This window comes from Canis lupus, chromosome 4 (genome assembly GCF_048164855.1).
Source record: "Canis lupus baileyi chromosome 4, mCanLup2.hap1, whole genome shotgun sequence".
Classification (NCBI taxonomy): Eukaryota; Metazoa; Chordata; class Mammalia; order Carnivora; family Canidae; genus Canis; species Canis lupus.
In genome coordinates this window covers 72,198,232-72,214,654 of record NC_132841.1, presented here as the reverse complement: position 1 = coordinate 72,214,654, position 16,423 = coordinate 72,198,232, and the positions used below count along the sequence as shown (strand labels likewise).

The window sequence follows — 16,423 nt, the reverse complement described above, 5'->3', positions numbered from 1 at the left end:
CATTTTACTTATAAATTTACTGTGGGAAAGTTTTGCAGATTATTTAAAACAACATATTGTCAAAACTGTAAGTTCAGACTAGGACTTTGTCTTTTTTTTCAAAAGACAACTTTCATGTAGTTACATATCTTTCATCTATTTAAAAAAATATTGACAGGGGTGCCTGGGTTGCTCAGTCAGTTGCGCATCTATCTTCGGTCAGGTCACGATCCTAAGGTCCTGAGATCGAGCCCCACATTAGGCTCCCTGTTCAGTGAGGAGCCTGCTTCTCCCTCTCCCTCTGCTGTTCTCTTGCTCTCTCTCTGTGTCAAATAAATAAAATGTTTAAAAATAAATAAAAACTAAAAAAGTAAAAAGTAAGTTTAAAAAATATTGATAGAAAAGTATCAAAGAAAAGTTTTTAGTCAGATTTCCAAGTATTAGGAGTTCTTTCTGGAAAGAGAAATAAGTTCTAAGAGTTAGAAGTCTCACTGCTGAATGGAGGCATGCACTAATAAAACCACAGGGTCCCACAGGTGTCATTAAACATACAACTTTAGTGCGCCCGGGTGGCTCAGCAGTTGAGCATCTGCCTTTGGCCCAGGGCATGATCCTGGAGACCCAGGATCGAGTCCCACATCGGGCTCCCTGCATGGAGCCTGCTTCTCCTTCTGCCTGTGTCTCTGCCTCTCTCTGTGTCTCTCATGAGTGAATAATTAAAAAAAAAAAAATACAACTTTAAATACCTGACTTCATTACTCTTCATCTAAATTTCTCCATCTATATCACAGACAAATTTTAAGGGCTCCTGGGTAAATCTATGTAATATATGTGATATTACATTATTTTTAATTTTGTAACACCACTCTAAACTTTTTTTTTTTTAAGATTTTATTTATTTATTCATAGAGACAGAGACAGAGAGAGAGGCAGAGACACAGGCAGAAGGAGAAGCAGGCTCCAAGCAAGGAGCTTGACATGGGACTCGATCCAATTATGCCCTGGACTGAAAGCGGCGCTAAACCACCGAGCCACCCAGGCTGCCCCACTCTGAACTTTTCAAACTAAAAACAAAACCGACTCTGTAATTTATGTACTTAGAAAGAGAACTAAATACTTTTAAGTACCCTCCTGTGTACGAGATTCTAGGACTATGACTACAAAAGAAAATAATCCAAATGTAGCAAAATATAACTAGTAAAAAGATACGTACAGAAAATCAGAGTATTATTCAGTTACTGTAATTTTTTTAAAAGATTTTTATTTATTTATTCATAGAGACACAGAGAGAGGCAGAGACACAGGCAGAGGGAGAAGCAGGCCCCATGCAGAAAGCCCGACGTGGGACTCGATCCAGTCTCCAGGATCACACCCTGGGCTGCAGGCGGTGCTAAACTGCAGCGTCACCGGGGCTGCCCAGTTACTGCAATTTTTTAAGCTGGAATAAGTTTTGGATGCTCCCGTGATTAAGAATAAATAGCAAACTTTAATCTTTGATAAGCTTAACTTCAAAGTTTAATGTAACTGTGGGTATTAACAAGTTTTTTATAATATCATAAAGTCTATATAATTAAGCTGTTACATTGTCAGACTATATGTGGGTAACATACCTGTAACTTGTTTGTATTTTGAGCCCATTTCATTTTTTGCTTCCAATGAGGCTGCCCGACCTAAAAAACACTGCAGCTTTTCCTGGAAAATTTGTGCTGGAGTCAAATTTATTGGTAAATTCAGACTCATTTTCTTGGTCCTGAAATCACATCAAGTTAAGTGAAATGATTCCAAATTTTGAAAAAAATGAAATATTAATACACTAAGAACTAAACATGAAATTTTAAGAAACAGTGAAATTCACTTTTTATTTATCCTCTGTTTTAAAAAGAAATAACTGGAGAGAAAAAAAGAAATAACTGAAGAAGCATTGCATTAAGGAGATTTTTAAGGCTCTCCACAATTATGATACTAATATATCTTCCCATCATCATTTCCCATTACTACCCTACAGTCTACTCTAACCAAACTGAACCAATCTTATCTTTTGCCATAACCTTTGCTCATGTTTGGAATGTTCTCTCACTATAGCTACTCCATTTGTAGAGATCCTGTCTTCTCTCTAATGCCCATCTCAAATGATATCTCCCACATAAAGTATTTCCTGTCCTATGCCTGCTTCATACTATTGCTCTCTCCACTGGAGAACCAGTACTTTTCTTGCCATACTACCTAAATTGTGATAATGTTTTGTCCTAATTTCTCTATTAAACTATAAAACCTTAAACATGGAGACTATGTGTCATTTAAGTTTATATCCACAAAGATACCTGGCATAGAACTTAGTACAGAGAGGTTACTTAATAAATAAATATATGTTGAATTTGAACTGAAAAATATCAGATACAGCAATACCATAATATTCAAAAGAGGTAAAATACAGATAACTAGCTTGATTAGCATGAAATCCAAAACCTACTTAACACAAACTCTCCCACTGACTAAAAGCCCTTTGAGGCCATTATTAACAAATGTGCTAAATACAAAACTTTTCATTTAAATAAAATTTTTAACACAGGAAAGTTGTTGAGCTGTCCAAGACAGTAGCCACTAACTGCATTTAGCTATTTAAATTTAAATTAGATTGAAAATTCAGTTCCTCGGTCTTACTAGGCACATTTCAAGTGCTCAATAGCAGCTACAGGTGACTACTAGCTATCATATTGACAGCACATATAAACAGAACATTTTCAACACTGAAAACAGTGTTATTGGACAATGCTGGAACAAGGATTCCACAAAATGTGGAAATGCCAGCAATGAGAGAAAGAAAAAATAGATGACACTATGTTGCTATTTCTTAACCTAAGTTTGTCTCAAAATACATACCTTATGAAATGGCTATGATGTTTGCAGAATAGTTGGAAGGCCACACCGATGGAAACAGATGTCTTCCAGTCTCCAAGTTTGTGTGCCAACCACACGGCCTCTGGAACGAGGCCACCAATAAGTAATAGTTCAAAGGCATATTCAACTGTCCACACATCAGAAAGATTCTGATCTCTTACGACACTGGCCACCATAGAGTGCTGCAGAGGAATGAGTCGAAGGGACTGTTCTATGCATAAAACAAAATGGAGAGTACAATTACATTTATCAGAACTCACGCCTCTTCACATAGTCACATCTCTGTCTCTCTCTTTTTTTTTTAAGATTTTATTTTTAAGTAATCTTTACACCGAATGTGGAGTTAAAATTTATAACCTCGAGATTAAGAGTCACATGCTCCACTAACTGTGCCAGCCAGGTGCTCCAACCTCTTTAGTATCTTGGGTATTTCTACACAAAATAACAAGGAAGATACACACAAAATGGTTTAAAATATGGGTGCCTGGGTGGCTCAACTGATTAAACATCTGACTTCAGCTCAGGTCATGATCTAGGGGCCTGGGATCGAGCCCTGCGGCAGGCTCTACCCTCAGCAGGGAATCTGTTTCTCCCCTATCCTCTCTTTCTCCCTTTCCCTCTGCCCCCTCCCCTTATTCATGCTCTCTTCCTCTCTCTCTCCCAAATAAATAAATGAAATCTTTAAATAAAAAAAAAAAGATTTTATTTATTTATTCATGAGAAACACAGAGAAAGAGGCAGACACACAGGCAGAGGGAGAAGCAGTCTCCCTGCAGGGAACCTGATGTGGGACTTGATCCCAGTTCCCCAGGATCACAACCTGAGCCAAAGGCAGATGCTCAAACTACTGAGTCATCCAGGTGCCCCAAATAAAATCTTTTTTAAAAACGGTTTAGGGAGTGGCAGCCTGGGTGGCTCAGCGGTTTAACGCTGCTTTCAGCCCAGGGCGTGATCCTGGAGACCCAGGATCGAGTCCCATGTCGGGCTCCCTGCGTGGAGCCTGCTTCTCCCTCTGCCTGTGTCTGTGCTTCTCTCTCTGTGTTTGTCTCTCATGATAAATAAATTCTTTAAAAAAAAAAAAATGGTTTAGGGACACCTGGGTGTCCCTAAATGGTTGAGCGTCGTCTTTGGCTCAGGGCGTGATCCCTGATTCCCAGGTCTGAGTCTCACATCGAGCTCCTTGCATGAAGCCTGCTTCTCCCTCTACCTATGTCTCTGCCTTTCTCCGTGTGTCTCTCATGAATAAATAGAATCTCTTTCTAAACAAATAAAAATGGTCTAAAATAGGGACGCCTGGGTGGCTCAGCGGCTCTGTGGCTGCCTTTGACTCAGGGCATGATCCCAGAGTCCCGGAATTGAGCTCTCCTCAATCGGGCTCCCTGTATGGAGCTTGCTTCTCCCTCTGTCAGTGTCTCTGCCTTTCTCTCTCTCTCTGTCTCTCATGATAAATAAATAAAATCTTTTTTTTTTTTAAATGGTTTAAAAAAATACTTAACATAGGGGTTTTTTTGTTTTGTTTTGTTTTAAGATTTTATTTATTTATTCATGAGAGACAGAGAAATAGAGGCAGAGACACAGGCAGAGGGAGAAGCAGGCTCCATGCAGGGAGCCCGATGTGGACTCGATCCTGGGACTCCAGGATCACGCCCCGGGCCGAAGGCAGGTGCTAAACCGCTGAGCCATCGAGGGATCGCCCTACTTTTTTTTAAACACTGAAGAAGAATATGCCTCATTAGGGGGTCATGAAGTAAATGCCAGCATTCTTAAAAAATGAAACAGAGGGCAGCCCAGATGGCTCAGCAGTTTAGCACCGCCTTCGGCCCAGGGCCTGATCCTGGAGACCCAGGATCGAGTCTCACGTCGGGCTCCCTGCATGGAACCTGCTTCTCTTTCTGCCTGTGTCTCTGCCTCTCTCTCTCTCTCTCTCTGTGTGTGTTTCTCATTAATAAATAAATCTTAAAAAAAAATGAAACAGAACAGGTGGATACAGAAAGAGAAGAGACAGCATTGAGTACATTACATAAAACAACTATAAACACAGTTTAATGAAAACTTTATGTCAGATAGTGTAAACACATATATATACACTTAAATATACCGGGGCACACTGTACCATTTATTTCTGTGTGCTGTTCTGAAATAAATCTCTATTTCTCCTACTAGAAATTTGGTGAGGAGAGATGCATTTATATGACTTTGTATTCCTCAAAGTGTCATGGAATAAAAAACTAATTTGAGGTAAAACTCAAGCCTTTAGGTATTCAATGTATTAATGTTTATAAGAAAGTAGAAAAGAGTAGTGGACAAGATTTCAGCCTTGGATTATATATACAAAGGGTCCCATCCTCCTTAACCTTCTAGATCTTTCTCTAATTAAAATAATGGAATAAGAAACTTGGAAATACAATGACAGAACTGCTAGTTTTTTTCAAAAAATACATATTGCTAACATTCCCACTCACATCCTTAAAATAAAACTGGCAAATGGGATACATGGGTTTCTATTCCTTGAAACGATTAGTTTCTCATGTTACCAACACAGTCTGCCCACACCAAACACACTTTAGCTTTCTGACAAACACATTTGGATAGAAACAAACAAAAAAAAATTGTCATTCACACGAATGTTTGATTCTGCGTAGGCAGAGACCAGAGATTGACTAAATTTTTCCTACTTTTTTATTTCCTATGAGCAAGTTATCATACTATTACAAGAACTTGAATGATTTGATCTTCCGAACATTTTATTGCTTTTATACAGCAAACATCACACCAAATAAGTAACTCAATTCTCAATACATTCTGCCATTAGTTCTGATTTAAAACATTAACATGAAATCTATATTAAGTCAGGCGTGTAAATATCCTTTTTCAAGATATTAGGAAATTAAAGAAACCTAAGGATATATACCAAGTTTCAGGTATTTAAATTTTCAATAATCAGAGTCTTAGGCTTAGAAAGAGATCACAAAACTTTCTTTCCTAGCCTCTCCTCTCATTGAGAAGATTTACACAAGTATTAAAAAGGCACGTATTTGAGCTTTTATTTTATGTATGTTTATGAATATGTCCAAAAACAACTCCATAATTCTATCACCTTTCTTCCCTCCATGTGATAAAGAGCAATCTTCCCTAGGTATATGAAGTGATCTGAAAAGATAAAGATCATGGCAAAGAGCTCAAGTCCTATAAACAATGTAGGATAGAAAAGGCAAGAAACTGAGACAAATTTTTGAAGTCAGGATTTGACCTTTGTTTTTTCAGGTTTTTCTAAAAACCACATGGAGTACCACCTCTCTTCTTCAGTAAAATAATGTGGATTAAGGATACGATTTATTGTCAGAAACTTCACTACCAAAAATAGAAAACACAAGTGATAAATACCTAGGGCTGTAACAAAAAAGAGAGCTTAAATATAAAACCATTGTAATGATAATGAATACAGCTGACCCTTGAACAACATGGGTTTGAACAGGGCAGGTCTCCTTATACACAGATTTCTTTTGATAAATACAGTACAACAATATAAATTTATTTTCTCCTCTGACTTTCTTAACATTTTCTTTTTCTAGCTTACTTTATTCTAAGAATACAGTATATAATACATATACAATACATATTAGCTGTTTCTCTAACAGGTAAGGCATCTGGTCAAGAGTAGGTTATTGACAGTTCAGATTTGGGGAGTCAAAAATTTTATGTGAATTTTTGACTGTGCTGGGGGTCGGCATGCCTAACCTGTGTCATTCATGGGTCAAATGTAGTATCAAATGTACATGGAAATAAGTAATATGTATGTGAGAGCCTTAGAGGAAAGCATAAGAGTGAAAGGAGCACAGGCTGGTAGGGTGAAAAGGCAGAAACACCAGCTGAATCTGAGTTAGGACATAGTAGGCAAGGACATGGTGGACAGGCCAGCACAGCAGGCAGAGCCTGGAATAAGCTGTTTTTGTTCAGACCAGCTCCCTAAAAGAAACCATAATCAGGTCACGACCAACTCTTCTTCCCAGGGAAGCAGGGACACTTGTTGCTGCCTCTATGAAACTGCTAATCACCTTACATCTTGTATAATTCTAACATATGTGTACATATTTACCAGTTCATGTTGCTTCCGGCGAAAGCCCCTTGTACTTAAAGTACAGATTCCTTCCCCTGGCTTACAACATCTGGCCTCTATCCCTGACTTCATCTCACATCATCTTCTATGCTCCAGCCACATTTGCATTTCAGTTTCTCAAATGCATCAGGTTTGTTCTTGTTCTGAGGCTTTTGCACAAGCTCTGGTTAGAATGCTGTTTAAGTCCTGATATGTCCATGGTGGCTCTTTCTTGTCATTAAGAGTTCATCTTGCTGAGTGAAGTAAGTCAGTCGGAGAAGGACAAACATTATATGTTCTCATTCATTTGGGGAATATAAATAATAGTGAAAGGGAATATAAGGGAAGGGAGAAGAAATGTGTGGGAAATATCAGAAAGGGAGACAGAACGTAAAGACTGCTAACTCTGGGAAACGAACTAGGGGTGGTAGAAGGGGAGGAGGGCGGGGGGTGGGAGTGAATGGGTGACGCGCACTGGGGGTTATTCTGTATGTTAGTAAATTGAACACCAATAAAAAATAAATTAAAAAAAAAAAAAAGAGTTCATCTTACACGTCCCAACTCAGAGAGCACTTCCCTCAATTCGCCATCTCCAACAACCACCCAATCACAATGTATTACTCTATTTCAGTCCTCTGCATATCAACTATTACCATTTGATATATTTTGTTTATGTATTCACTTATTTAATTTTCTGTTTCAAGCTATTAGATGTAAACTCCATAAAGTAACAGGTATTTTATCTGTTTTGTTCATAGCAATCAGAATAAGTTTATTTCATACATCAAAAAAACTACCAATATCTTCATATTATTAACCTCATATGGTGCAAACTAATATATTTCTAGCGCCTACAATGCTGCTTGGCACACAGCAGACACTTAATAAAATTAGTGGAATAAAATGAACATCATAGACATCTGTGTACATGTTTCTCTCCATAAGGGCAGAGCAATTCTCTATGCGCTAATCTGTGGTACATTTTGACATTGATAAGATGATTAAATAGAGCAAAGTAAATGATCCAAAGAGAATTATAAAAGCAAATCGTCCAAATAAAATTATAAATTAGCATGCTCAAAATTTATTAAATTTCCATTTTATATAAATGAAGGTGACAGTCCTTTTACTTTAAAAATGGAAACTTTATAAAAAATACCATTTTGTCTAAAATTTGTAATTAAGAATCCATACTCAATAAAAACAAGCCCAAGCAATTACTTATTTCAGATTTTATTCATTTACATACAGTCACTGGGAATCTATGAGTCACACACTAAGTTAGAACAGTATTTCCATAGAATAACGATCACTGTCTAAGTCGATTTTAAATACTATGTGAAAAAACAAAGTGAGAAAATTATTTGCTTACTAACCTGTTTCAACATGAAGGGGAGGAAGAACGTTCACATTGTGAGGTGGCAAAATGCAAAGTGGCTGGTTGGTGAAATAGGCGGCCATGAACCGGGCCATGGACTGGATAACCCTCACTGCCGCCTCAGGACGAACCCTTCTAGTCATTCCAAACTCACAGGGAGGCTTCTCAGGAACTAAGGAATACAGCAAACGACCAAAGGAGATTCTGATCAAACTATCAAAAGTGGTAAGTTCCCAATATTATACAAGAAGAAAATTGTAATTAAAAATTTTTGCTGAGACAATGACCTATATAAGCTAATTTATAATAGGTATCTGTGTTTCCTGAGGACAACTGAACAAAAATAATTAGCCCGTAATTATGAGCATATACACTTAGGAACTACTGAGGACTTCAAGTTGCCAGTTTTATTTTAAAACATGGAGGGATAAATAGAAAACAATCCAGCCATGATGCACTTGTAAGCTTAGATTTCATTATTTTCCCTTCTGCCTTCCCTTTCCAATTTTTTTTCTTCGATAAAAGGAGGCAGAGCTTACTATAAAAATAATCTGAAAGCACTAGAACGGTGATTCTTTTTTTTTTTTAAGGTTTTATTTATTTGAGAGTAAGAAAAAGAGCACAAGCAGGGAGAGGAACAGAGGCAGAGGCAGAAGCAGACTCCCCCACTGAGCATGGAGCCCGACATGGGGCTCAATCCCAGGACCCTGAGATCATGACCCGAGCCACAGGCAGATGCTTAACCGACTGAACAACCCAGGAGCCCCTAGAACAGTGATTTTTAATGCTGTTTTCTGTACCATTAGATCTGGGGATTAGGATACACTCCCCTTAGTAAGAGTGGTTCACTTTTATAAGATTCTTTGGTGGTAGGGAGGGACAAAAGGAAAATGTGGGGCGGAGAAAGTGGGGTGGGGGGATAGGAGTTACATCAGGATTTCTGCAGTGATTGATATATAAACTAGCAGGAGCAAATGTGTCACCTCCATTTGAGAATCAAAGCTCAGTAATATAAACTGGCATTCAGAAATTTGAAAATAGGTAAGCTACTAAATCTAAATACTAAGTTAACATTAATTTTTATGAAATTTCTGGCAGGACACCTGAGTGGCTCAGTTGGTTAAGCATCCAACTCTTGATTTCAGCTTAGATCAGATGATGTCAGGATTGTGAGATCAAGCCCTGAGTCAGGCTTGTGCTTGGTGTGGAGAGTGCTTGGGATTCTCTCCCTCTCGCTCTCCTCCTCTGTTTCTTTCTCTCTCTCTCTCTCTCTCTCTCTCTCACACACACACACACACACACACACACACACACACAAATTAATTAGGTCACCTGGGTGGCTCAGCAGTTGAGCATCTGCCTTTGGCCCAGAGTGTGATCCTTGAGTCCCCAGAATGGGGTCTGCATAGGGCTCCCTGCATGGAGCCTGCTTCTCCCTCTGCCTGTGTCTCTGCCTCTCTCTGTGTGTGTCTGTCATGAATTAACAAAGAAAATCTTTTTTAAAAAATTAATTAATTAAAATAAATTTAAAAATAAAATTTATGGCCCCAAAAATAGCAAAATGTTTTTCTTTCCCAGAAGTCACTTGATACATATTCACAATATTAAGTTCTATGTGCATGTGAACCACTTGTATCTTATATACCTCAGCACCTAACACCACTCCTCTCATAGTAGGCACTCAAGATTATTGTTAATAAGCTTTTTTTAATAAAAAGAATCTTGAAAAAATCTTTTTAGCCTTCAAGCAGTACTCTTCATTTGGTCACTAAAAGTTTGGAGAAAACATACTACTACTTCACATTAAGCTTAAAAATATACGAGAACGAATTATTTTCTCCAGCATTAAACTTACTATAGGATTATACCAAGGCAAGATTTCCAGTAATCTTAATCATACAAAAATCATTATTGGAACCTCAAAAATAAGCTCCTTTAATGTGAAGCAACTTAATTCTAAAAGATGGTCACAGAGTAAAACTGTATCAACTCAGAGGTAAAAAAAAAAATTTGAAATGGTAATTCTGTATGTGGCACAGTGATGACGTTAATAATGAAAACCTTAGCCAGTAAAAATTATTACTTTATACAATGATTTAATAAGGTAAGTGTGCAGGAAAGAGTTAAAAGAACAGGCTTGAAAAAAAAAAAAAAAAAAAAGAACAGGCTTGCTTATAATGTTGGCCCTTGGATGGCATCTGGGAACGTGGATTTGGGGAAGATTCCCACCACCTTAACTGATGAGAATGGCTCCCTGGACCTGTTTGTACAAATAATGTGGTTTATGTTAAACAGCTGTGGTTCTTCTGAGAGTGTAGAATTTTGGGACAGGCTAAGCAGAAGGGTCTACATGACTCGCCAGCCTCTAATTAAAAAGCCTGGGCACTGAATCTCTAAATGAGCTTCCTTGGTAAATTATATTTACACGTGTTGACACAACCTGTTGCTAAAGGAATCAAATGTGTCCTGTGGAACTCCACTAGGAAAGTATTCTTAGAAACTTGAAATTATTAGTAATGCCCACAAAAATTTATGTACACTGCAGCACTACTTAAAACAATAAACAGGTGGCAGCAACTAAAACATGCAATAGATGCAATATGGGATCCCTGGGTGGCGCAGCGGTTTGGCGCCTGCCTTTGGCCCAGGGCGCGATCCTGGAGACCCGGGATCGAATCCCACGTCGGGCTCCCGGTGCGTGGAGCCTGCTTCTCCCTCTGCCTGTGTCTCTGCCTCTCTCTCTCTCTCTCTGTGACTATCATAAATAAATAAAAAATAAAAAATAAAATAAAATAAAATAAAAACATGCAATAATGGGGGAAATGTTTAATAAGTTTTCAAAAAAGACTTATTTACACTGGAAAATATTAATCAAGATATTAAATTCTAAAAGATTATAAAAACAGAATACACAGCTCTAATATACATATATAATATAAACATAGAAAGTCGTCAAATTATAAGTGACTTCTTCTTTATACTTTTCCATATTTTCAAAATTATCTAAAATGAACACATATTACTTCCATAATGAACACAAAGATTTTAAAAGATAAAAATCACAAAAAGTAAGAAATCCATTAACAGTGGCTAAAATAATAAAAACCTAAGTTGGCATAATATATGTTTATATATATCTTCCACTCTGGGTATTGCTTAATTTAAATACATCTCTTTGGAAAGGGCAATGCAGATATCCCGAAGCCTCTGAAACAAATTAAAAAAAGAGACTTGGAATACCTCAGAAAGTGATGTTCATCACTTTACTAAATCACTTTAAGCAACAGTTAAAGAAAATATGAGTATGTTTAGGAAAAATAATTGGATACCTGATATTATTTCTAACAAATATGGCTGTGAGAAAACAATTCTATCAATTCAGCAGGCAATTATTGCTAAGGCCTGAGGATGCAAAGATTTTTTTCTTAAGATTTTATTTATTTATTCATGAGAGACACAGAGCGAGACAGAGAGAGAGAGGGAGAGAGAGGCAGAGACACAGGCAGAGGGAGAAGCAGGCTCCATGCAGGGAGCCCGACATGGGACTCGATCCCGGGTCTCCAGGATCACAACCTGGGCTGAAGGCGGTGCTAAACCGCTGAGCCACCTTGGCTGTCTGGATGCAAAAATTTAAAAAACAAAAACAAAAACAAAAAAACCCATGATAAGGATCCCTGGGTGGCGCAGTGGTTTGGCGCCTGCCTTTGGCCCAGGGCGCGATCCTGGAGACCCGGGATCGAATCCCACGTCGGGCTCCCGGTGCATGGAGCCTGCTTCTCCCTCTGCCTGTGTCTCTGCCTCTCTCTCTCTCTCTCTCTCTGTGACTATCATAAATAAATAAAAATTTTAAAAAAAAAAAAAAAAAAAACCATGATAATTGTTATTGAGAAGTTGACAGGTCAAAATTCACCATAACATAATTTAGTCAGAGCAACTAACTTTTATGCATAAGCAATTTCATATCTAAACCTACGAATAAAAAGAATGAAATTACACATACTGGTTGTTGAAATACATACCTGAACAATCCTCATTTTCTTTTACAGGTAGGTGGGACCCCCTCAATATTTCTCTTACTAGTTGATCACATAATCCTTGAGCATCATTTAAATTATAGCTATAGAGGTAACAGTATAAAAGAGAAAGATAATAGCGCATCTGAAGAAAACATGATCTTCTTCCTCCTTAAACAAGAAAGAATTAAACTTACATTAAGAACACGTTAGCAACTTTTTTTTTTAAAGTTTATTTATTTAAGTAATCTCTACACTGAACATGAAGGTCAAATTCACAACTCCAAAATCAAGAGTCACACACTCTTCCAAATAAGCCAACCAGGCACCCCAGCAAGGTAATGTTCTTGATCTGGGTGCAAGATAGACAGGCATGTTCTCAGCTTATGAGAGCTGTACACTCAGGTTATGTGGATTTTTCTGTATTTTACACTTCAATAAAAGTTTTTTTTTTCTTAAAACAATACTTTGTTCTTTTTCATTTTAAGTTCTGAACGATTTTATTATCTTTCATCAGGCCCTAGGATGACTAAGATGTTATTCCAAGAGAGCTGCAAATCCTCATCAACTCAGCACTGAGGTCCATTAACAACATTTATCTCAAGTACACATGGCATAAAACAAAAGGAAACATGCTAAAAAAGAAAACGCCAAGATACCATACATATATCAATCAGTCAAAGAGACTTCCCAAAGAAGCACTATCCAAAGAGATAGGAGCCCCTGACCACTGTGTCCAAGTATCTGAAGGGTGTTTAGAACTGACACCTTATCCATTCCTCCTGAGTAAAAGAATTCCAATTTTGGGGGGCTAACAATGCACCCAGGGGTGCCCAGCTGGTTCAGTCAGTGGAGCATGAGACTCCTGATCTTGGAGTTGCAGGTTCAAGCTCCATGTTGGGGACAGAGATAACTTAAAAATTAAAAAAAAAAAAAAATCTTTAAAAAAATAAATAATGCACGATCTCACTTAGATGTGGCCATGTAAAAAAATAATGACTGAATTATAAACCAAAAGAAAACACTGGATAGAACTTCCAGAAAAGCTGCTTGGAGGGAGGTAACTCATCTAGGAGGTGCACCCTTTCTTGTCCTTCCTGCTTTCTTCCTTTCTGCTGTCAAGAATATGGATGTGATGGCTGGAGTCCGAGTACTCATTTTAGCTCATGTAATGGGCCTTAAGATCGGAAGCAATGCACTAAGGTGACTGAGTAGAAAAACTAAAGGAGCACGGGTCTTTAACTAGACCATAGGAACACCAAATCAGCCCCAGAGTGTGAATTTCTGGTCTCCTTTTCTAAGACAGAGAAATAAATTTTCTTATTAAAAGAAGTTATTAATTTCAGTCTCTATTATTAGAAGCCATTTTTAGTGGATACAATTAGAAAAGAAATTAAATGTAAAGGTTCAGAATGGAATTCATTTCTCCATCAGAACTTCTCACCTTCTTGAATGTCACACCTCTTCATCCAGTTGGACAATCCCCTACTGAGAATGCCATTAGACTTCTTTCTCCAAATCTACTCAGTCACCAAGTCCAACTGATCAAACCTATTGTCTGTCAAGTATAACCTCTGTTCTCCACTACTCTTGACATTGCTTTGATTCAGGACCTCCTCAACAGACTAATTTTCCTGCTTCCATGTGAGACTTACATATCTACACCACATTTCTACAAATGACCCTCCACACTGCACCAAAGGAAATTTTCCAAATGGCCTATATTCATTTAAAAAGTTCTCTTTCCTACATAAAGTTTCTAACTGATCCCAATCTCTTTGGGATAAAATCTTAATCCCTTGACAATACATACAGTATGTTCCTTATCATCTATTCTCTATATATCTCTCACCTTAGCTCTCACCACCTTACCCCCAATATTGCATACATATATAATTTAGTCCTATTAAACAACTTACAATTTACCAAATTGTCATGGTTTCTCACATCTTTTTGCTTTTATAATGCTATCTTCTTTGTTAAATCATTACTTCTATTTTAACTGGCTGATTTATATTCAATTTTATTTTTTTTTATTTTTTTAAATTTTTTTTTTAATTTATTTATGATAGTCACAGAGAGAGAGAGAGAGGCAGAGACACAGGCAGAGGGAGAAGCAGGTCCCATGCACCAGGAGCCCGACGTGGGATTCGATCCTGGGTCTCCAGGATCGCGCCCTGAGCCAAAGGCAGGCGCCAAACCGTTGCGCCACCCAGGGATCCCTATATTCAATTTTAAATGTCAATTCCTGGGGTACCTGGGTGGCTCAGTTGGCTAAGCATCTGTCTATGGCTCAGGTCATGATCCAGGAGTCCCAGGATGGAGCCCCAGAGTCAGGCTCTCTGCTGAACAGGAGTTTACCTCTCTCTCTCCCTCTGCCTCTGCCTCTCCCCCACCTCCTACTTTCTCTCACTCTCTCTCATTGTCTCAAATAAAGAAGTAAAATCCTTAAAGAAATTTTTTTAATGTCAACTGCTCCAAGTTTTCCCCAGACTAATGCTGACACTCCAGCCTTAGGTTGTGGGAAGTGCTCTTCTGTGCTTCCCCAGCACCTACCAAACAACATAACAAGAAAAGTGCTAGTTGTTTATGTAATCTCTCCATTTTATGGGCAACTTAAGGGTAAAGTTATTTATTTCAGTTAACCCTAGTACCTACTACAGTACTAGGGACATACAGGGCCCTTGATAAATACTGGTTAAATAGGAGAATGAATGAAATATACAAAGAAGTCATAAAATTAACTTAATAATTGGCCAAACCTGACCATGTGATAGTTACAGTCATGGCTAGTTCCAAGGTTGCTAGCTGAGAACTTCTGTCATCCTAGCCTACCCTCAATACCATAAAAGCTATCACCAGTTTCTAGAATCTACAATCCTATAGTCTCATCAAAAATTCCATGAAGAAAAAAAAAAGAATTCCATGAAGCCCATACTTAACCCAACAATCAGTCTAACTCACAGGAAATTCTTCAAGTTGAAATACTTAAGGACAGAGAGCCTTAGCTCCATGCTTCTCTAAGTCTGTAAAAAGCAAATGGCCAAAAAAACATTATTTTATTTAGGATCTAAATCTCATTTAAAAAAAAAAAAATAATAATAAATAAATCTCATTTTTCCCCATCAATAATTAATCACAACTCACTAACCAAAAGAAAGGACAGAGGGAGCCTCCTCTAGGTAATGGAAAAAATTCTTGGTGCTACAAATTCCAAGACAAAAAACAATTTTAAATAACTATTTCTGACAGTCAAGTTGCCTACCATTATGTATTCCATTCGAGCATTAATTGTGAGTACTCAGAAACTTTGGAATTATTTTTAAACTCTACAGCATTCCAAAATACGTTCCTACCAATATTATGGTGACTATTATTTTTTAACACTCTCCTACCTTTCTCTTGGGTTTCTTGTAGTGCTTTCTTCCACAATTGAACAGATTTTTCATATGATCCTAACAGGAAATATTCTTCACCTACAAAGTTTTTAACCAACAACCAGTCATGGTTAATGACATTACTTTATAAAAATTTACTTCATTTTAAAATTTAGTGGATGCAGCTCAGTTAGAAACTATTTTGAAAAACAAGGAATCACAAGCAATTAATAAAATCAAAGCCCAGTTAACAACATTGCTTATTCACAGAGTTGGAAAATGTTTATAAGCTACTGACCATTGATAGATTTAAGTTCCAAGCCTTGGTTCACATGAACTCCAGCAGTCTGTAAGTTAGCCTGTATATGACATAACAGAGCCTTGACAGTAGATGCTTCTTGTGCCATCTTTTCCATTAACTGCCTGTCATCTTCAGGAAGTCTTTGACTTAATTGTGTTTGATACCATAAAGTTTTTTTGTACAATACTCTCCAGAGGACAATCAATCTGCAGACAAAATTAAGTGATCATCAAAACCAAATTTCAGACTAGGAATAAAAATGAGTACAGTCTCCTACTTAGCCTTATTACTTTTGCCTATACTCTTTACTGATATAATAATGTATATACAAACTGATCAGATTTAAACAGCACAAAGTCCACTGATCCAAAAATACATAAT

The 16,423-nt window shown here is 37.5% G+C and overlaps 1 protein-coding gene across 32 annotated transcripts in view; it reads right to left on the bottom strand.

The window, feature by feature from the left end:
* The window catches only part of CPLANE1 (ciliogenesis and planar polarity effector complex subunit 1), a 137,439-nt gene that overhangs the window by 97,000 nt on the left and 24,016 nt on the right, over nt 1–16,423 (bottom strand). For 28 of the 32 annotated variants that reach the window (XR_012030245.1, XR_012030249.1, XR_012030248.1 and 25 more), the window contains 7 exons: nt 16,040–16,248; nt 15,760–15,840; nt 12,371–12,535; nt 9,684–9,821; nt 8,350–8,523; nt 2,860–3,088; nt 1,590–1,729 (listed from right to left, as the gene is read on the bottom strand). Coding sequence is in view for 29 of the 32 variants with exons in the window: in XM_072824844.1 (XP_072680945.1) it covers nt 1,590–1,729; nt 2,860–3,088; nt 8,350–8,523; nt 9,684–9,821; nt 12,371–12,535; nt 15,760–15,840; nt 16,040–16,248 (1,136 nt within the window). In the remaining 3 variants the exon portion in view is untranslated. The remainder of the gene's footprint in view (nt 1–1,589; nt 1,730–2,859; nt 3,089–8,349; nt 8,524–9,683; nt 9,822–12,370; nt 12,536–15,759; nt 15,841–16,039; nt 16,249–16,423) is intronic. The other 4 variants (XM_072824857.1, XM_072824863.1, XM_072824872.1 and 1 more) reach the window with 1 other exon arrangement.